The sequence below is a fragment of the Emydura macquarii genome, unplaced genomic scaffold (assembly GCF_026122565.2).
Source record: "Emydura macquarii macquarii isolate MOO-44397 ecotype Brisbane River unplaced genomic scaffold, CSIRO-AGI_Emac_v2 contig_1045, whole genome shotgun sequence".
Taxonomy (NCBI): Eukaryota; Metazoa; Chordata; order Testudines; family Chelidae; genus Emydura; species Emydura macquarii.
This window is the reverse complement of record NW_027131182.1, coordinates 10,198,979-10,221,884: the sequence shown is the minus strand read 5'-3', so window position 1 is coordinate 10,221,884 and position 22,906 is coordinate 10,198,979. Positions and strand designations below refer to the sequence as shown.

At 42.6% G+C, this 22,906-nt stretch overlaps 1 protein-coding gene across 3 annotated transcripts in view; it reads left to right on the top strand.

Moving 5' to 3' along the window:
• The first annotated feature begins 2,541 nt into the window (after positions 1 to 2,541).
• The window catches only part of ALPK2 (alpha kinase 2), a 55,284-nt gene continuing 34,919 nt past the window's right edge, over positions 2,542 to 22,906 (top strand). For all 3 annotated transcript variants that reach the window (XM_067545464.1, XM_067545463.1, XM_067545462.1), the window contains exon 1: positions 2,542 to 3,630. In XM_067545464.1, the coding sequence (XP_067401565.1) occupies positions 2,602 to 3,630 (1,029 nt within the window). In that variant the 5' untranslated portion in view covers positions 2,542 to 2,601. The remainder of the gene's footprint in view (positions 3,631 to 22,906) is intronic.

The following is a 22,906-nucleotide window of genomic DNA, read 5'->3' as shown; positions in this document are numbered from 1 at the left end:
TGATGTATGATTCAGTCTCTCCCCTCCCCCACTTCCTGATTAGACAGCAAAAGCAGATGAATCAAGAGCTTCCATTGTGTTCTAGGGATTTTTTGCCCTTCAAGACTAGTGCTGGGCCTCTGCAGTGCCTCCCCAATTAACCTTGCATCACCCCTTTCTGGAAAACTCCTGTAGAATATAATATAGATTAAACTAATAGGATTCTATAAAAATAGAGTTTTATACATGTTGCTGTAACATCTTATAGAATTTAATAGAGAATGAGATTCTCTCTCTAGGTTTTTGAAGTATCCTACAGAAATCTATAGCAGAGATGTAATTCTCTATTAAATTATCAGGGAATATAGAAAAACCACCAGACTATTAAATTCTACAGAACATTTCCATAAGCAGTTTATCAGAATTGGACTGGGTCTGCTGCATCAGGGCATCTCCCTGGAAGAGGATTTGCCCCCTAAGAAAGGAAAACTGACAGTGAGCTGTTTATTAGAGAGTCCAACACCAAACAAGCCCATACATACTTATTGCTATTGACCCACTAGGGTCTAATCTAGTTCAACATGTATCCTCATGCTGACTGACTTTGATCAGTTCCTATAGTGGGACATGGCACAGAAGCAGAGCAGTCAGCAGTGCTTTCAGCTGCTGAGAGTCCCCCATTACAGCAACCTGACATGCAACTGAAAAAGCTTGGAAGGGCAGTAGGGAAGTTCCATGCTAGGAAAGTAACAGATCGGAAGGGTTGGGAATCTACAGCATGGAATTAGGAGAATGAAGGAAGATATTTTAACTGAAAAGGACTCACTGGTGGTTCATCCTCAAAATGGTTCATCAGATCAGGGTTCAGACACATTAGGAAGACAGTGTGAACAAGATTTCACTGCAGCTGTACAAGCCACTCCTATTTTGTGAATTTCTTACTACTCAGAGTAAGTTCCTTACTCCCACAATAGTTCCACTGAAATCAGAGGGGCTACTCAGGAACATAGTACTGCTCACAGTGTCTATTTTTACAAAACAACAGAACCAAAAGATTCTGGGTTGGGCATGGTTTATTTTATTTTATTTTATATTTGTAATATGCCCATGAGAACATATTTTTGCTGCTGGAAATTGGCAATGCAAAGCAAACAGTATTATTTTAGAGCGACATTGTCCAGTAACAGTCTGAAATGTAGAGGTGTTTTTAAAAAGCATAAAAAGAATGTTTTCATATTTTTCAGTTTTAAATTAGAGTCTTTTTGGTATTTTGTTTGTTTTAGTTTTGATTATTTTTTTTAAACTACCTTGCTGGGAACCCAACAATTGTACTGGTTGTGCATGACAGCCAAAAAGTGAGACGTAATGTAAATAGGAAATTGGAATGGAGTAGTCTCATTTCAGTGTTGCAGCTACCTGACATGCATCAAGCAAACACGTAATAGAAATAGCTAAAAAAAATTAAAATCTATTTAGACTGATTATTCCAACGTAGAACATGGTTATGAAATTTCTATTCAGACATTGCAGTTTCAAAGAATTATTGCCCCAGAATTACTGTCAAAATAGTAGCTGATTTGTGCCTGCAAAAAGTGCGTACACATGCAAAATTTACACGTATACTTATAGATTCCCATTTACACATGGATATATCCAGATTAGATGCAGGAATACACATTTTGTGCAGCTGAAAACATATGCATGGTTGCACATTTAGGGAGCAGGGCTGAAGTATGTGTGGGGGTTGTTTGGTATGGTTTATTTTGCTGGCACAAATCACCTTGGTTGCTCCTAATGTGCTCTCACTAAACATCTGAGCATAGAGGAGTGTTTTTTAGTTGTGGTAGTTAGCAGTTGCTGTTTTTTTAAGACCCTGATTTGGCCCTTTGGTAATTCTTGAAACTCAAACTGCAAAACAAAAATCTAAGAAAAATTATTATAGAAGAGCAAATTTGTAACATTTGTGAAATAAATGAAGTGTTTATCCTTTTAAAATTTAATTTTAAACTACGGATTTTTTTTTTTATTTTATTCACAGAGCAAGATACTGCACTTTGTCAGATCGTGGCTAGAAAATGCTTTGGAATGATCCACTGTTCAGATTTTGTTGAAATGAAATCAGACAATCTAAAACTTACCAAAAAATGAACATGTATCCACTTTAATTTCACTTGAGTTTGCCTCTACCAAAAAAATCAATGAGTTGTCAATAGAGCAGCCTGTAGAAACAGAGCTCATCCTCATTGGAGAATCAGTACAGAAACACACATACCTTAGAAGACAATATAAATGATAAAAATATATTCAAACTTCAAGAAAATAACTGCTGCACAATGTAAGTTTCAGAAAATGCAAATGATTGTGTTTACTCAAACACTATAGCTAGTGACACTGCTGGAAAAGCAGCCAAATGTTACAGCAGCCAAATGTATTCCAAAACAAGTCTAATCAGTAATCATACAGACAACTATTGTCTTAATGCTAAAGTATTAGTTTCTTTTCAGACCACTGAAGATGCCAAGACATATGAACAGAGTAGCCTTAATAAACTTCTGACTGAGAATACACTGTCCAATTACCAAGTAAATATTCCCATAAGGAATCAGTATTATTTTGTAGAGGATGCCTCAAATCTGTGACATTAACTTTGAGCTTTATCCAGATAAAACTTTAATCACAGCTGATGAGTTTTTTGATGATGACCTTGACTACCTGGAATGTTCTGATGTTATGACAGATCTTGCAAATGAAATATGGGAAAAGAAATTGAAATTTTTATTAGAAAGTGATGATGAAGAGGATATAAAGCTGAGTAAAGATTGTGATGGGTGTGATTATTTCCTCAGTGAAATGCCTTGCCTGTTTCAAGTGTCAGATAACACCATGCCTCTGGATACCACCATTGGCTTCTGTGGTCATCACTCAAAATCCAAAGAAGAAGTAGCTGAAAGGAGAGATCTCTCCACATACAGTCAGTCAATCTTGCAAACAGAGATGACTCTTACTGTTGGGCACCACCAAGATAAAACCACCACAATGAAAGACAAAGAGAAGTATCAATTGCCCGTCACTTCTACAGCGACTGAAAATGATTATCCTAGAATTGAAGAAAAAAATACAAATAACCACTCAGCAGCAGATTTCTCTATTGACAAATCACAGAACGTGGATGATGTACTTGCAGAAGTGGAGTATTCCTCTTGTGGTTTTGATAGTTCTCTGACAAAGCAAGCCTCAGAGACAATGACAGGAAATAGTATGGGCAGAGACCTGTCAAATAAGAGTTCACCGCAGTTAAATTGGATAAGGAGAAAACTGGCAAAAGAAAAATCTAAGGATGCTGTAATCAATTTGACAGAGAGACTGAGAAGAAGTCTTTTAAATCTGTTAGACCCCAAAGAGCTTTGCAAACCATTAAGACACACAGGAGAATCTGTTCAAATTGGAACAAATGTTATGGCTACCAGTGCATTGTTTCATGGTCCAGGAGGTGCTATTTCAACACAAATGCACCAGGTGACTGAAGGCTTTCAGATCCAGACTGGCTTATGTCATAGACAAGAGGCAGATAAAACCTGTCATTGGGAAAGGAAATGGACTAATGGCCTGTCTGAGAAAAATCAGCTGCCAAATGAAAGTGTCTCACCCAGGGTAAGTAAACCTTTTTATAATTTAACATAAAGAGCTTTTCTAGCAACTTGCATGTACTTTATTCCTATTTGTTGCAAAATAATGCAACATGTAAATGACTTTAAAAGATACCATTCAAACCCTTGTGAATGACAGCTACTGCTGTGAAGGAAATCTGGTTTTGAAAAAAGCCCAGATAAACCAGAAGCTGTCCTAATTATAGAGAGAGACAGATAATAGTAAAAGGCATTAATGGACAGCTGGATAGGGAAATCTGATATTTAATCTATTGCATGTGTGTTATCCAAGCAATGTCTCTCTGCTTAGAAAGTTTCTCCATTGAGTGTTGCAAGTGGAAAACACCTTAAGTTAGTTTGAGCATAATTTGAAAAAAAAAGTGTCATTCTGATCTCAGATACACTGATTTAAATCTAAAATAACTCCACAGAAGTTATTTGAGAGTTAATCTGAATTTACACTGGTGTAATGGAGATAAGAATTTGATCCAAAGGGTTTATGTTAGAAAGAGGGACAGTTTTAATCTTTTTCCCCTCAATAAAAGAAAGAAAGATTTAAACATTTTAGGGAGAAGTGGCTTATAATATAATACCAAGTCTTTTCCCAATGATGATGCATTATCCGCTATGGGACAGATACTCGGTTGGTGTAAATCAACATAGATCCATGGTCTTACATGATGGGTCACCAATTTTCAGCAGCCGAGGATTTAGCTCATACTTTTTATTTCATGTAGTGAAGACCTAAGGAATACATTAAAACATAACAGATCAGGCAGATTCTGTTCCTTTATCATTAACTTAGGGAAAGGATTTTAAAATGGGTGACAAAATGCACAGGAGATCTTGTTTATGAGAAATTTTGTTAATTGAAAAACAAAACACAAAACCACACTACTTGTGGATACACGATTTTGTGCCTCCTATTGACTTCAGTGGGAGCTGTGGGAGTTTACCTCAAAATGTAATTTGCTGATAATAGCCTTTAGAAAATAAAAACAAAGCAAGGAGTAATTATCAAAGTGATAAAACATTCTGCATCTCTAAAGTAGAAAAATGGAAAGCCCTCTTTAAGTGGATGCTTACAGATTATTCTTCATCCTGACCTTTCGGGTGAGAATGAGCATGGGGGGGACAAGCAGCAATATACATTGGTGTTAGCCAAACGGCCCATTATTCAAATGTGGGTGGCATTCAAGAGTCCCATTATTCATATATTTGGACCTTGGAATACAACTCCTGACTACCTAAACCTGCACACTCTCTCTTCTCCTCCTCCTCCTCTATAACTACATGCTGTCACTGCCTTGAAATTTCTTCCCTTGCTTTTGCCAGCCATCCTCTGGCATCTTACTCAGACTCCCCCATCGCATTTGATTTAAATGTACTTATTTTCAGTTACATTTTAGCATGCCTGCACATGCCACACCCACCTATCCACACTCAAGTATGTAGTGTATTTTAGCTGAACAAACTTTTCGTCTCCTATTTTTTTCCTAGCAAAAGAGCCCCCATTTCAAAGTGATAGCTTAACTTTGAGTTCAGTCACTGGGATTTCTTAAACAAATCAAAAATAGTCAAATTATTTCTCTTGGAAAAGCAGCTGTAGTGCACCTTGCAATCTGCAGTCCTGGTTTTCTTTCATTGAACATTGTATATAAAAAGGTGCAGTAACATTTTAACAGTGCATCACAATCTTGTGATGTAAAGCTCCCCCATTAGGGTTAACCTGCTAAGAACATAATAGCATTATGCACAGTCATGGTTTGGCTAGGACACTAAACCCAAGCCCTGACGGACTGTGGACATTACGATCCCATGACATTTCTCAAAAGTAGGTTGTTAATCTGAATGTCATGGCCAGATTCCAATTTGGCTAGTTATATTCTGACTACCTGAACTTCTGTGTTGTGTGTGTGTGTGTGTTTCAAAGCTTTATTGCGTTTCATATAACATAGATAAGTAAAAATAGAACAAAGACATATAGACAGATATTAGAAATGAGGATTAACCAAAGCCCTGAATTGAAACATTCTCCAGATACAAAATTACAGCTCACTGCCAGTTTAGTAATGGGCCAACTCAAAGCCTCAGACCTGAAGACCACCAACTGCAACCTCAGGGAAGTTTGGATTGGATCTTTGCCCTGGGACCATCTCTGCAAAGTACATAATGCGCCATAACTCCTCCCATCATCTCCCAATGTAACATAAGGAGAGTAAGAATTGACCTTGTACCCTATACGCACAGGGTCAGCCTTAGGGAAAATGGCACCCTGGGCAAACTTCCTTTGGTGCCCTTCAAGTACTGCTCCCCAAGCAGCAGGCAGCCACTCAGCAGGCAGAGCAGCAGTAAGTGGAGTGGCAGCAGCGGCACAGGTGTCATGATGCTGGGAGGGCAGCGAGGGGACACGTATGAGCACCTGGCTCCCACCCTGCAGCCCCTTTTATTCCCTCCCCCTGCCTTTCAGATGGGCACGTGCCTCGGCCCTTTTGCAGCCTCTTGACCACGGCGCCCCAGGCTATTGCCCATGTCGCTCACCTTCAGGCCAGCCCTATATACACAACCTAGTTTACCTTGGGCTATATTGTGTTATTAGCCTCAGTCCTGAATTTGGGGCAGAGAAGAAGTGGTTGGGCACAGAAAGAGCATCATGAGCTGGGGGAAAGAATTTGCTATCCCCTTTCAAAGGGTGCACTGTATTCCCCCCTATGCAGTAGGCCAGCTTGGCTGGCAGGAACATAGGGGCAGAATAACCATAGCTCCACCTGTCCTCTGATTCTTCTGATCCCCTTTGTGGCAAGTTGCCCTTAAAGTGGAGTACCTCCGTAGCAGCCCCTGTGCAGGCTCTGGTATTCTTGCTTACATGAGCCACACAAGGTGAGACTTTCCTTATTCCCTCCCACAAAGCCTCATGATCTAGCTCTACATGAAATGTATTTATTTAATGCACATTGATTAATAACAGATAGTAAAAGCCAGCTGTGCTAGCAGCATGACATTGCATATGGTACTGTTCCTGGAGCCTGCCAAATGTCAGCAGTGTCAGTGAAGTGCTGTTACAACTGGCTAGTTCACAGGGTTTTTGGAACATAAGCACTACAATACTTACCTTTTCATAGAGTTTAAGAAAGGACCGTTAGATCTTCAAATCTGATCTCTTGTATATCACAGGCCATTAATTTTCATGCAGATACCCCTATAACAAGCCCAAAAAGACAAAAGCATTTTAGTCCTCAGGAAACTAAACTGTGTGCCACAGGGAAAGAATGGGAGAGACCAAGGTGTAGAGGTGACACTGTGAGGTGGGGGCGGGAGGGGGAGGGAAGGAGGAAAAATGCAGAGTCATGTGCCCTCTCTCCCCCCAGCCAGATTTCTGCCAGGGTTCACACCAGAATCTTTAAATTGGGCCTCCCCACTATCAACAGTTGTGTCACAAACTGGGGAGTTCTCAGTGTAGCATGGATGGTCTCAAGGCTGGCTCACAGCGCACGTCTCCTTAGAGCTTTGATCAGCTTGCTCTGCTCCAGCAGCATTTCTCCAGGGGTCTCAAAGCACTTTACAAGCTGCAATAACCTCATGCAGCTGTATTGGCATGTGTGTATGCAGGAACGGGGCCCAGCTGCCTTGTCCAAGCTCACAGGGTCCATCATGAAGCCAGGAATAGAACCCAGGGGGCTGGGAACTTGCAGAGAAAGGCTGGTTGAGACAAGGAGCCTGTGGCCAAAAGAGGGGCTGGCTGGGAGGCCAGGAGCTGGCTCTGAGCTGGGCAGTACTGGGAAACTGCCCTGCATTGCACTGAAGAAGATGCAGCAAGTGACTGAGAGGCTGTGCTGTAGCCCACAAGACTGTAGGCGTGCCTCTCCCCCCACTTTTCACCCCCTCCCTCCGCAACATCACCTCTGCTGCCAGGATTCACACCAGAACCTTTAAATTGTGCCTCCCCACTAGCAACAGTTACACATCACCTCTGCCAAGGTGCCTGATGTGGAAAGGAGATCAAATGGCACAGGATGAATATAAAACAAACAACAAGCATGTTGGGATAAAATTAGAAAGGCCAAGGCACAAAACAAGATTAAGCTAGCTAGAACAAAGGGTAACAAGAAAACATTCTACAAATAGATTAGAAGCAAGAGGAATACCAAGGACAAGGTAGGCCCATTACTCAATGGGAGGGAGGTGGAAAAATAACAGAAAATGTGCAAGTGGCAGAAGTTGTAAATGACTTTTTTGTTTCATTTTCCATCAAAATGTTTAGTAGCGATTGGACATCTAAAATAGTAATTGCCAGTCAAAATGAGTAGGATCTGAGGCTAAAATAAGGAAAGAACAAGTTAAAAATTACGTAGACAAATTAGATGTCTTAAAGTCACCAGGGCCTGATGAAATATCTCCTTGAGTATTCTAGGATGTGACTGTGGAAATATCTGAGCCATTAGCGATTCTATTAAAAAAGTCATGGAAGACAGGAGAGATTCCAGAGGACTGGAAAAGGGCAAATAGTGCCAATTTATAAAAAGGGGCATAATGACAACCCAGGGAATTACAGATCAGTCAACTTAACTTCAGTAGCCAAAAAGATAATAGAGCAAATAATCAAGCAGTCAATTTGCAAACACCTAGAAGATAAGGAGATAAGGAACCGCCAGCATGGATTTGTCAAGAACAAATCATGTCAATCCAGCGTAATAGCTTTTTTTTGACAGGGTAACAAGCTTTGTGGATAGGAGGGAAGCAGTAGATGTGGTATATCTTGACTTTAGTAAGATTTTTGATACTGTCTCACATGATCTTCTCATAAACAAACTAGGGAAATACAACCTAAATGGAGCTACTATAAGGTGGGTGCATAACTGGTTGGAAAGTTATCAGTAAGGCTGCAAGTCTGTCACAAAGATTGCAGAAGTCATGGATTCCGTGACTTTCTGAGACCTCTGACTTTCACAGCCTCAGCAGCTGGTGCAGCCCAGGGGACTACCCAAGCAGCAGTCGGTGTGGCTGGCTCTGAGGATAGCACGAGCAGTGATCCCAGGGGTGGCCCTGGGGACTGGCGAGGCAACAGTGGTCCCTGGGGCAGCCTGAGCAGCGAGCTGCCAGGGCGGTCAGCCCCTGCTGCCGGAGCAGGTGCACCACAGAGCAGAAGCACCCCGGGACCTCCTAGAGCAGCGGTGCCCCAGGAGCAGCCAAGATTTAGTCAGAGGTCTTTATAGTAAAAGTCATGGACAGGTAATGGGGCTGTGAATTTTTTTTTATTGCCTGTGACCTGGGCATGACTTTTAGTAAAAATACCCATGACTAAATCTTAGCCTTAGTTATTTGTGGTTCACTGTCAAGCTGGAAGGGGATATTGAGTGGGGTTCCACAGGGAACAGTCCTGGGTTTTTAAGAGCAGGTTAGACAATTATCTGTCAGGGATGGTCAAGATAATACTTGAGTGCAAGGGACTGGACTAGAAGACCTCAAGGTCCCTTCCAGTCTTACAGTTCTATGATTCTATGCCAGTGCAATGGCCAGGAATTGATTAAGTGTGATATACCCAAATGATCCCAGCAGGCTGCAGAGAAAGGTGAAAAATCCCCTACATCTCAGCCAATCTGACCGGATGGAAGGTTCCTTCCCAACCCCAAATCTGGTGATCATTATAACCCTGTGCACATGAACAAGACACACCAGACATCTAGAAAGAGGAGTCTCTGTACCACCTTAGAGCACCAGTCCAGAGGTGTCCCATTTTCTGCTGTTGCCGATCTCTGACACTTCAGAGTAAGATTGGGGGGAAGGGGGGAAGAGAAGAACAGGACGACACAATCTGACCAATTGTGCACTGGGTAAAAAAGTTCCTTCCTAATCCCTACAGGCAACTGGCTGAAGACCTGAAGCATGAGATTGCATTAAGATAATGACTAAAATTCAAAGCTGCAGGTGTTATGAGTATGCTGAAGGCAATGCAGGTGAGCCTGTTCTAGGCCTAGGAAGGAAGGGGATGAACAAGGCTCCAAGGCCAGAAGGGACTACCACCACCATCCAACCCGATATTGGCTCCCCAATCCCAAACACAGACCAGTTACTACGAGAAATTTTATGGATTTAAGCACATCTCTTAGAAAGATACCTAATCTTATTTTAGAGACTCCATGCAATGGTGAGTCCATCACCTCCCTGGCAAGCTGTTCCAATGTTTAATCACCCCCACAACTTGCTGACATTACATTTCATTTCAAGGTTGAATTTATCTGACTTCATTTTCCAACTGTTGGATCATCTTATGTTTTTTTCAGCAAGGTTGAAACTGTGCCCCCTATCAGATATCTTTTCCACGTGTAAGTGCCTATACAGGGTGATCAAGTCACCTCTCAACCTTTTCTCCAGTGAGCTCCTTAAGCTTCATATTCTAAGGCTTGATCCAGGGACTGGAAAATATTTTTGTGGGTCCCGTCTTTGAACTCTCTCCAGTATTTCTACATCCTTATTGAAGTGTGGACACCAGAACTGTGTTAGTGATTTTACCAATGCTGTGTAGAGGCAACATCACTTCCCTACTTCTACTTAATAGTCTTTTTTCATTAAACATTCCATAGAAAATGCAATGTGTATCTTAAAAACATTTTCCTTATTGGTAGGATCCACAATTCATACTATCTGAGGATCATCCATTTCACAAGGACTATTCATTACTAGACCTGGTCAAAATTTTACAACAAAACTAACTTTTGTCAAAAAATGCCAGTTTGCTGCACCCAAATGTTGTGCTACATGTGTTGTCCATTCATCAAAACTTGTCAAACATTCAGGTTTCCACTGGAAACCTGCTGGTGTTCTAGGGTCCACAGTTCCATAGCAGGAAGCCTGTCAGCCCCCAGAGTCCTGGCTATAGCTTGATCTTAGGGGTGCTTGACTTGCAATCTGCCAAACCTAGGGAGTCCTGCTGGAGCCAGGTCTCTCAGGGCTGGTAGTATCCCTGCTCCAGGGGAGTCCCACCACATGGATAGCCTCGGGGACAAGGACCCCAATGTTTCCAGGGTCTGCAGCTCTGGGGCAGACTAGGCAATTGGACTGCTCCATGGCTGGGAACCCTGACTGCTTCTAGGCCCCTGAACAAAAAAACAAAAAAACAAAAAACCAAACCACTAATTATTTGCTCAGCTCTGTTCATCATTTCATTGTAACTAGGGTCTTATTTATCCCATTTTGAACACCTCCTTTGATCTCCCTTACCTGAATTTACATCATTTCTATTTGTCACAACAAAATTAAACCTGGGGCTGAAACAAATAAAGTAATTGGGATAGCTGACTGAAAGAAAAAAAAAAAGGTATTTTGCTTAGTACCTCTCTAACCCCTGCTACCTCTCAGCCACCAAAGTTTTGCAGGATAGCCTGTATGTGACTGCAGTCTAGATTCCCACAGTGCTGTCAGAGTTGCTCTGCATCTTCGGATCAGTGATCTGTGTCATGCTCTGTGGCTAATACAGAAGTGTATTAATAAAATGCAGTAAAATGGACCTAGCACTAGAGCTGACTGAAATTCAGGATTTCCAGTTTTTGAAAAATGTTGGTATTTTTAAATTTTGTTTTGTTCCAAATTGCAGTGAAATCAAGTATTTCAAAATTTCTTGCAAACCAAAAATTTCTTTCAAAATGTTTCAGAAACACCAGTACACCAAACTGAGATTTGCCCATTGGATCCTACAGCTGCTGAATGAAATTGACAAGCTCTGCGATTCAGGGAAAATTTGTCAAATCTGACTGGTTTTTACAAGAAATTTCAGGTTTGACAAACCAGCATTTTTTGATGAAACTGTTTCATCAAACAAGCTCTACCCAGCACCTCACAATCAGCATAGGTAGCGCTATAATATTGGCAAAGTAAAGCAGAAAAAATGTAAAGGGGAAAAACTGGCAAGAGAAAGGTATGGGGGAAAGGGTGAAGGAAGAGAGAGTAAGAGAGGAATCTGTTTACAAGCATGCCATTTAATGCCAGTCACAATATGACACCTGTCCACTCCGAATTAGATTGAGAACAGCAGATGATTTCACATAGGCCAACAAACAGCTGTCATATGGAAACTAGTTTAATTACTGTTTTTGAAGATAAAATGAGTGAAGATCTCAGTTCAAAAACAGTAATGAGAGAGAATTATTATGCATAGCCAATACGCCATTTTCAGTCACTTTATCATTATTTTATTTATTCTAATTTTCCTAAAACACATCTGTGCCTCTTGTCCTCATTTGAGCAAACAGTCATTGGTGAATGTGAAGATTTTGGGTTATTCAAGCACAAGAAAACCTGTCATTTTTTAAAAACAGGACATGTATTTCTTGCTCCCTCCCCCCCTCAACTTGCTTCACTCATACTTGGCTCTTTGGTTAAATCTTTCTTTAAAAAAATTCACTGTTGGACTGAGATGTAGCCTGAACTATGTCAGCACAAAGTGGAAATTGAGGTAATATCTTAGTGAGGAAAAATAGGGGATTAGAATGATACAACTAGAACTGTGCAGACTCCAAAGGTCTCATGGATTGGGGCTTATTTTCTTTGGTACCAATCTCCATGGGTTGAAGTCACTTCTTTCCCCACCAAGAACTTTTGTTTTGAAATTAGGATGTAAAACAACTCAAAGCGAAACTCCATTTAACACACTAAATGTCACTTGGAAACCAGGTGAAACCGCAAATCTCATCTAGTTTCAGTATAAAACTACAGGCCTGATCTCCAGCTGGTATGAATTAGCTCAACTATTTGTCTCTTGAGCAACGCCTGATGGAAAGCTTGTAGAGCCAAACCTGATGGATAGCGTAGCAGCCAGTGCTGCTCCTCATTGCTGCTGGTAGAGGGCCAGTTCGTACACCAGGGCTCTTGCCCAGGGACCTGCTAGGCTAGTCCCACTTCCAGAAGCCCATATTCCCTCTCAGAAATGGGGAATTACTTTCTACATGGCCAAGCCAGGCTGAAAGATGGGGGCTGAGCGTGGCATGGACTCATCAGGCAAGACGCTGGAGCGAACAGAGAGAGCTCCCTAGTGACTGATAGTGTGTCAAATTTCTCAGGGTGCTCCTGGATGGCATTGAATAAAGTTGGGAGGGAGGAAGGGTCACCAAACTCTGGCAATGAATATTTTCTCTTTACATGTATCTCTATTGCTAGAGAAAGGCATAGACCAACACTTGGATCCAAGCACTCCTGAGCTTTGAGGAGGTTCTGATCTGGATGCAGGTCCAAGTGTTGTATTTATTATTTGCATTCTACTAGCAGCCACAATGTGCTAGGCTCTGCCCAACCACACAAGAAGATACAGTGTGTGTCCTGAAGAGCCAACAATCTGAGTCCTTATCAATAACAGAGAAGTTCAATGGATTGGTTCCTCTGCAGTCCATTGAACAGTACCTTGAAGTCACACACAAAAGTGTTTTGGTCAGTCCTGGGGGAGGCAGCCACCAATGTAACTTAACCCAGAATTTTACATGGGTAAGAACCAGCATAGCCTTTACTAGAGAATGCTCCAGCCATGGTGTGCCTGGGTGGATGCAATATGCTGGCACAATCAACATATTGTTGACTCACAGCTGCCATCTTTGACAGTCATTGAAGTTAAGGGCATTTGTTAGCTGGAGGAACTGTTAATTCATGGGGTGAGAGTCATCTCTCTGCTATAATCCCTCCATTTTTCCCTCCCCAGAAAGGTTCTCCTCGCCATTATACCACCCTTCCCCCCAATACACTCAGAACTGCCTCCACCCATCGCACAATCCCCCAGCCAGCTTCTGCTCCATGTCTCCTCAGCCAGGAGACGCTCAGTCAACTGCAATTGCTATGTCTGCCTCCCATCCTACTGGCCATGCCCCGCTCATCCCTCGAGTAATGCCCTTGTCTGGTAGCTGCACTCCTTCTCAGAGAAAGCCAGTACATTCCTTGGGAATGAGGAAGGGGAAAGCAAGGAACTCATCAGAGCAGCATATTTTCTCATCCATGAGACCCCTCAGAAGTTCTTCCATTGGAGCTTAAATAGGACCTGGCTCCATGGGGTTATGTGCAACGGGCTGGGAAGAGCTCTTCAGTACCATCCCTTGCTAATCACATTGATTTCCATGTGAAAAATCTCATGAGGAGTTAATTCTGTTTGCTGATTCCTTGTCGGTCACTTTTCCTTCTTCAACCCAACTCACACCAACTTACCAGCCTGTAACACAATTATTTACATCACCCCCTGAAATGGGCCATAGTGCAGTGAGAGTTTATATTTGGATATTACATATAATGTTTTAAGATACTGTTAGAAAATAGCATGGTGACTGACATGCTGGGAATTCAGGTAGCAGTGAACATGTGTACCAGGTGACTTATGGGCGCTGCAAGCTGTTTGCAACACATGCCACTGGCAAATTCTGATCTAAAAACGTGTTTGCACTCAGCAGGTATGGCAGCTTTGGACAACCATCACAAAGGTAGCTAAGAGAATCATAGTTTAGGGGGGAAAGAATGTGTTTTGTTTCCTTCATTTGTTTGAAAACATCAAACTAGGCAGCACCACTCATGATACAGAGGTGAAAAAAGGAATACGTTTCTGATAGAATGTTCCAGTTTGATACAACTTTACTCTAATACAGCACCTTTCACCTGAGAGTCTCAGAGCACTTTGCCAACAGTAATTAATCCTTGCAACACTCCTATGAGGTAGACAAGTATGTACTATTACACCCATTTACAGATGGGGAAAATGAGGCATGGAAATGTTAAGTTACTTGCCCAAATTTACATTGTGATTGTGGTAGAGTAGCCATTGGAAACCGTGAGTCATTGTGGATAGTTCAGAAAACATCCACTCAATGTGCAGCGGCAGTCAAAAAAGCTAACAACATTGGGAATCATTAGGAAAGGGATAGACAATATGATATTTTCTGTCTTGTCTCTTTAATAAATCCACAGTATGCCCACATCTTGAATACTGCATGCAGTTTTGGTTGCCCCATCTCAAAAAAGATATACCGGAATTGAAAAAGGTACAGAAAAGGGCAACTACAATGATTAAGGGTAATGAAAATCTTCCATATGAGGAGAGATTAATAAGACTAGGACTTTTCAGCTCGAAAAAGACAACTAATGGAGAATATGATAGAGGTCTATAAAATCATGACTGATCTGGAGAAAGTAAATAAGGAAGTATTATTTACTCCTCCTCCTAACAAGAACTAGGGGTCACCAAATGAAATTAATAGGCAGCAGATTTAAAATGAACAAAAGAAAATATTTCTTCACACAATGCACAGTCAACTTGTGGAACTACTTGCCAGAGGCTATTGTGAAGGCCAAGACTATAATGGGCTTCAAAAAAGAATTAGATAAATTCATGGAGGATATTAGCTAGGACAGACAGGGATTAGCTGTTTGTCAGAGGCTGGGAATAAGCAATGGAATGGGTCACCTGAATGATTATTACCTGCTGTGTCCATTCCTCTTAAGCACCTGGCATTGGCCACTGTCGGAAGACAGAATGCTGGATTAGATGGATAATTGGTCTGACCCAGTATGGCCATTATGTTCTTATGGCTCACAGTCATTTACATCACTGGACCATGCACATAGTCCCATAAAATTTCAAATACCTTTTATAATGTATTAGACTACATAAAGCCATTTGTGAATGCATCCAATTTGTATGATAAACCTTCCCATGGATGGCTGACATAGCTACATGTTCTTTGAAGCATCTTTAGCTATTGGTATCTACAGGTTTCTCACACTATTCCCTTACTATAGTGGGCTAGAAGAGTTGAATTTGGAGCAACTGCTTCAGCCTTTTTCATAGATGAGTCTAAGATTAACTTTACATGTTCTCAACAGGTTGTAAATGATGGGAAAAGTCATGTCATAAATATGTTAGGTCAAAAGGCAAGTTGCAAGAGCAGAAAAAGCTGTAACAGGATAGACTCCCCCCCCCCCCCCCCCCCCACACACACACACACACACACACCCCCAAAGATTCTGATTGGGTAAAGACACAGAAATGTTGTTCAATTCTGTGCAGCTCTGTCTGATCAGTTCAGCATAAGTGATTTGAGATGAGCTATCTAGAGAACATTCCCAAGCAGAAGGACACTTTGTTATGCAATACAGTCTATTTTAAATATTATGGCCAACATTTTCAAAAGCCAGGCATTTAAATCCATATTTAGGCAACTAAATGAAATTAGACTGATTTTCATAGCTGCTGAGCACCAGCAACTCCGCATTGACTTCACCTGGAGTTGTGAATGCTCAGCACCTCTCAAGTAAGTGTCCAGCTTTTAGGTGCCCAAAGCGTGGCTTTAGGTGTCTAACTTTAGGCATTCAGGTTAGAACACTTCAGCTTGTATTTTGTGATTTGAGATAAACATAGGTAATATCCTGGCCCCACTGAGTCAATATCAAAACTCCACTGACTGCAACAATGGGGTAAGATTTCTCCCCCTCTAAATTTATTAATAGTCTGCTCCTTAAATACACACTCTCCAATAATAAAACTATTGCTGTTTTATACTCTTTCAACATTAACGTTGGAGATGGGCCTGAAAGCTTCCAAACTTTGTTGGCATTCAGCTCTAGACACAAACTTATCTGCTGACACCATAGTCAAACCAATAGCTCAGCTTCTAAGTAAAGAGCAAAGCTTGGTGAAGTTTGGATCCAAACATGAACTTTGTGCTCAAGCCCCTTTGATTAAAATATGAAATACAGTTGTGCATTAGGCAGTACTTGCCGCCATTTTAAAAATGCAATTTAAAATGAAGCCATCTGTTAAATTGTAAAATTACCACCTGGGATCTGTGCTGCCACTTGTTCTATGCCATGGAGAGAAGAACTGCACCAGAAAGTTACAACAAAAAGGACCCATGAGGCCTACTGCAAGGAATAAAGAACAATTGAATATGATGCTAAGTAAAGAAGGAAGTGTACAAGTAGAGCACCCAAGCAACCTTAACTGCCCTATAAGTGGCACCAACAGGGGTGGAAGGCAAGGGGGGAGAGGGCAATCACTTTATTCTAAACCACAAAAATAAAAAAGCCATAATTCATAACTGTATGGTTATTTGCATGGTGTAAGGGTAGAGTTAGTGCATTACCATAACATCATATCAAGATTTCTTTTAAGTTTCACCTGAACTCTGAATTTCCTGGGTTTATAATGCTGATTTCAGGGATAATTATAACATCCCTGTAATGTGTTTTTTTACTCTGAATTACTGATATGTACATTAAACCTTCACTCCATCTTAACATAATTATCCAGAATTATATATTTAGCTTATTTGATCATACTTAATACATCAGTGCCACCAGCCACTTCATATTATTTATTGTGACACCACACTTATATAGAGAGGAAATATTACCTCTCTGCCCCATGGCAGGATACTCCCAAATTGTACTGGCCATCGTGCTGCCTTGCACATTCATGTTTAATGTGCTTTCCACATGTATCTGTAGGTCTCTTTTAGTATTGGTAGCTTTCCAAGTACTTACCCTTCTTGCTTATGTGTATTCAGGATTATTTTTCCCTGGAGCCCGGGGTCCGGTCCGACCCCGCGGCTGTCGCCCTTCCTCAGGCTCAGGGGACTCGGTCCAGTCCTGGGGGCTTGTAGGCCTAAGCCAGTCTAGTGGTTGGTCGCTGGGGCCGCTCCCAGGGTCCTCACTCCGGGAGGCGCTCGCTTGGAGTAGCGGCCCGGCCCGGTTCAGGCCTTTGCTGCAACCAGCGGGGCAGTACGTCTGCCTCCAGTAGCAGCTTCCTCCCTTCTGAGCTGTGAGGCCTGCTTTTTATACTCTCAGCCCTGGCTGAGGCCCCGCCCCTCTGGTGCTGGATTGGGCGGCTGGCCGGAACTATCGCTAGCTGGCCTCTCGGTTGCCAGGCAGACTGGGCGGCTGGCCCTTTTACTGTCCCACCCCGCGGCTGTGGCCCTTCTTCGGGCCCCGGCTTGGAGGAAGGCCACCGCACCTTCCTACATTCCCCCAGTTGTATTAGCTTGTATTTTTCCAAGCTGAGTCTGATTTTATTTCCTGCTCATATTTCTAGTCTGATTCCTTTTATATTATTTCTCTGGCCTCAAACAAGTTCCCAATATAGTATCCGTTGTCATTTTCATAAGTGTGCTGCCTGCTCTTTCCAGATCAATAATGAAGTTAAATAAGACCACAGCCTTGCTGCAGCCTACTTGTCACCTCCTCCTACTTGATATATTGAATAAGATCTCTAATGGTCAGGTATCCACATAATAAAACCACTAGATTTGGCACTGATTCTGTATAGGTTCTTCTATTGCCCTCATTACCATAGTGTCTGAGCTTTGTCCATCCTTGTGTGGATTCTCATTAGAGAGACTAAACACTGAAGGACATGGGTAATTAACTATGGCTGTGTCTATACTGACAGCGGCAAATTCGCTGCCGCCAGATCGATCTTTCTGGATCGATTGAGCGGTCAGTGTAGACCCACTCAATCGATCAGGAAGTTGACGCTGGTAAACCACCCCCTCAAGTAGACAGCACGCAGAAGGGAAGCAGAGCAGTTGACGTGAGTTACGCAAGCTACTCTGCTTAGTTTGCGTATCTCCCGTCGACTGCCGCCGAATCTCCAGGTAAATGTAGACAAGCCCTAAATGACCCTCCAGCCCCTTAGAGGCTTAACAGACTTACACTGCAACTTCCCCTGATTTGTGAATCAAGGACTTCAGAGCCCAAATCCAGCATCTTTCACAAGCACTAAAATCCACTATTTAAAAAAACCCACTCTTCATGCTGCAACCAAGTGACATTTACTTTTTATAAAACATGTAACTCAAGTTTCCTCTTGGGAAATTCTAATGTACGCACAAGCCTGGACCTGGCATACCTGTCAGCATCATTCTTCATGTACTATAAATCACCCCAGCTTTTGACACTGCACTTATTCCGTGCAGACATGCACAGCAATACCTGCTACAGCACAGCCCATCTACACAGGATTTCTTGTGCTGGAAACATCAGTGTCCATAAATGTGTTTTTTGCTGTTTGTTTCCACACCAAGAAATTGAATATGTGTATTTGCAATTTCATTTATATTTATTATTTAATGCCAGTTCGTGATCAGGTGGCATGCCCTGTACAATAGAATCAGCACAAGGCAATCAAGCTGAAGACCTGATCTAGTCAGAACTAAAAGGTCTGGCACAAAAGCAAACACCATAGATTCAGGCAAGCAACTTATCAAAATAAAGGGATCCATTCCCCATTAATACAAAAAAAAAAAAAAAAAAAAAAACCCAAACAAGGAGAAAAAGGGGGTAGCAAATGCAAATATCAGAAACATAGGAGTCCAAAAACCACCTGCCAACATAAATGGGATTTGTATCTTGCCATAAGGCAGCAAGGGGCTCCTCAAAGATATTTGATCAAGAAAGCTTTGTTTCTGGTCTAGTCCTGGCTTAAATATAGCCAGTGAGAGCAGTGATAGCACTCAGATACCACAGTGTAATATGGTAAAAGAACCAGAATAGAATGTTCTCCTGTGATGGCTCCCATCTTGGCTGACACACTGAGGACTGAACCATGGACCTCCAGAGCTAAAAGCATCAGTTGGTTGAGCTGAAGTACCAAAAGTCTCTTGCTGGGGCTGTAACAAACTCATATCCGCTGGAAACCAGGCACAGAGGACGACTGTAAACATTCCCCAGCATGGGTGGGGGTGGCGGCCCTCCCTTGCCATCAGTCTCTGAGGGAGACCACACCTCCCAGCCCCTATGTCCTGTGGGGAGTTCTAGCTAAAAGGGGGGGAAGTTAGCGGTTCCAGGCCTCTTTGGTCCAACTGGGCAATCCCACCATTCTGGGCCCTCCCCCAACCCTCAGGTGGGGCAATCCTGTAAGTTGGGGCTGGGCAAGCCAGATAGGAGGCTTCTAGCCCTCAGCAGGGCAAGTCAACAGTTCACAGCCCTGGCTCTCTGGCAGGTCAGGGCCCGACGGGGTAAATGGTGGTAGCCCTAGGAAGGGCAAGCAAATAGTCTAAATCCCCAGCCCTCAGTTAGGGCGGGCAGGTAGAGCCATGAGTCTCTAGCACTAGGTGGGATGATCACCCCAAGATCAGGCTAGAAAGGAGGGAGGGGGATGCAGGCCCACCAGACTCCACTGCGTCCCAGCCCAGGGCCCTGGCCGTGAGGGGGTGTCCCGTCACTGAGTCAGCGGGGCTCCAACCAAAACGCGCTGCTTCAACTATAGGCCATAACACAGCCGGACGGATGTCAGGCTTCCCTGGGCTCCTTCCTTCCCCCTTTCCCTGGAGTACCTTGTTCCCCAAGTCACCCTCAGTCCCCTCAGGGTACTCTGCCGGGGGACGTTCCAGAACCCTTTGGCCTTGTCAATCAAGGGCCAGGTACCTCCTCGGGTTCACAGGGGGTAGGCAGCTCAGGCAGCTCCTCCAAGTCACAAGGCCTAGGGTCTGGCTCGCAAGATTCAGGTAGCTCCAGCAGGTCCTCAGGGCCCCTGGCAGCCTCTCCTCAAGGTAATGGTCTGGCCCCGGCCCTAAGGGGGAGACATCCTTCTCCCTCAGCTGCCTTCTTCTAAGTGAGCTGGAAGGCCCCACCCTTTATACTTCCTCTTCTTGCCCCGCCTCTCTGCTTCCAGTCAGGTGGGGGTGGGGTGGACTTCCGGGTTCCAATCCCCAGAGGGGGTTTGGCCCTCCCTCACCATCAACTTCCAATGGAGGCCACACCTCCCAGGCCCTACAAGGACCTAAGACATATACTTACCCAGTAGGTTACACTCACTCAGGTACATACCTAGATTATGGAGACCTGTATATATAAATATATAATTTTCACTATGGGTAACTGATGTGCATGATGAAGGCTTATATCAGACTGAAACTGGCTGCATTCCTTTCCAAGCCCTTAAATCTTATCATCTCACCCATCTTGTCTCTCATATCCTGGGACCAACATGGCTACAACACTACAAATTTTAAATCATTAGTATTTTAAAAGATGAAAGACTTTTGCAAAAAAGGGTAATTTGAGTGAGGGGATAGAAGACACTAGCTGGACTCTAGTGAAACATGCTTTCATGCTTACTCTTTTCATAACAAAGATTTTGTTTGTGAATTTTATCTTGTCCCTCTGAAACACAATGTCCTTTCTTTTTTGTTTTGCATGGAGGGGGGGTCTAAGGCATATTGTACTGCTTAGTTCAGCTGCTAGTCATGAACAAGTATATGGTCTATATCCTTTCCTCTCTTCCTGACTTGCCGTGAGAGAGGGAACACTCACATTTCTTCCACAGTGCACTAAATCATTTCTGGTCAGAGTTCTCAGACCTCTTACTTTCTTTGCTGGACTTTGGTGTCCTGCAGGGCAATGGAGCAGACCTGTTGCATACTGAGAAGGCTCCACGCTGTCTCTAGTATTAATTAAAAAAAAAATGCTGCCTCAGCCTCTAAATGGACTCTCGGGTTGCGGAAGCACTCTGTCTCCAAGATGTAGTTAGAAGACAAACATGCTCATGCCATCTTTGAAAACAGGAGATTGTTAGTATTCTCGCTCTGCCCCATCCAGATTTTGTTTGATCACAGTTAGTGCCTGTATCTGTGGCACACAGACAGGCAGACTGTTTTGGATACATTTTAAAAACTTCTTTTTATGAACACTGCATTCAGCTATGAGTAAAACTCCTGCTATTTATTGTGTTACCCATTCATTTTATTTAGGCTAGATTTGGCACTATGCTTATGGTAACAAAGCACTGTGCCCTATTGTAATATCACAAATTATCACTAAGATAAAACAATGAGTGCAGTTGCTTTAGGAAAGGGGATGAATAAACATGGCCATGATTCAAATAACTATTTGGAAAACTCATAGGAAACAAATGCTGTATGAGATGGAAAAGCACTGTCTCATTTAGAAGGGTGGCAGAGAAGAACACTGAGACAAGTCCCATTTCTCTTTTAAACCGTTTGTTGAGTCCTGCCACAGTCAGTTCTCAGGTGTTCTGGGATGCAGTACAGGGTGAGGTGTATCTAGAGCTAGACCAGGTAGAATTGATATTGTGGTGGTGTGTGCAATTGAGAGACAGATACAACAGACATTTCAAAATTATGGCATGGGAGGTTTGAATGTTCAGCAGGGCAGTGGAGTGCAACCATCTGAGAAAGTCACTGGAGAACAGATGGACTTCCTGGATCAAGAGAGATACCTATTTAAAATGACATGCAGGAGCCTCTATAAATTCAGAAGCCATCTGAATAAACATCCAACCTAGACTGAATGTTATTACCATCTGTTGGGTGTTTGGTGGCCTATATGAAATGAGTGTGAGGATCTTGGTTCAGTTCCCAATATGCAGATGCTCAGATACCCCGTGAATGGGCATGGTATTAATACAGATAATGACAGGGTTAAAAAATAATCACCATCACACTTGACATTGATTGGCACATGTTTGGCAGATTCATCCAAGAAACCAAGGATTTAATGGGCCATGAATATTGACCTGTCCCTTCATCCCTAGCAATGGTGCTATAAAGCTGAGACACATTGTTAGGACAGCCTGGGGAAGTCTGCCTGTGCTATTCATGTCGTGAAGATAAAAGAGGACTTCAGGGCTGTCAGTTTGGTAGCTTTTATGCCCTCTAAATCCCCACAGGAACGCGCCTTGTCTTAAGGAATAGAGGATTTTTCTTCTTTGTTTCTCTTCATTTAACTCTATCCAGGAGCAGCCCTAGCCATCTTGTTGGCCAGGGTAGAAAATATTTTCAGTGCCCCCACCAGTGGTGGAGCAAGAAAAAAAACCTCACAACCAGCCAATCAGAGCAGAGCAAAAATAGCTGGCCAATCACAACAAAGAAAAAACAACAAAAACAACCACCAGCAATACACCCTCTGGAAGAGACCAGCCATTCTGCTAACCCATGCTCACAACAGGCCCTGCCCCTACTTCCTTCCCTAATTTTAAAATAAGCAGAACAGACAAACCATGCACACACTTTCCCTCTTCCCTTTCTCTTCCATTCATTTAAGTTTAATTGTTTCTGTCTGGTCTTTTGTCTAGACAGGTTTTGTCAATAGTGTGGCAAAGCTAGAGGCTTGTTTGCATGCTTTTGACCTTGAAATGACAGTCTGAGCTATGTCTAGGGGAGACACCTAGGCTGCTTTGTGAGTGGTTGAATCCCTCTCCCCTTTGTGTAATTATTATCTCACTGGCTTGTCTATTTGCCAGGATTTTTATTACTTCTTTGCTGTCAATAAGCAGGGCTTTATAATTAAACCATAAGGACTGT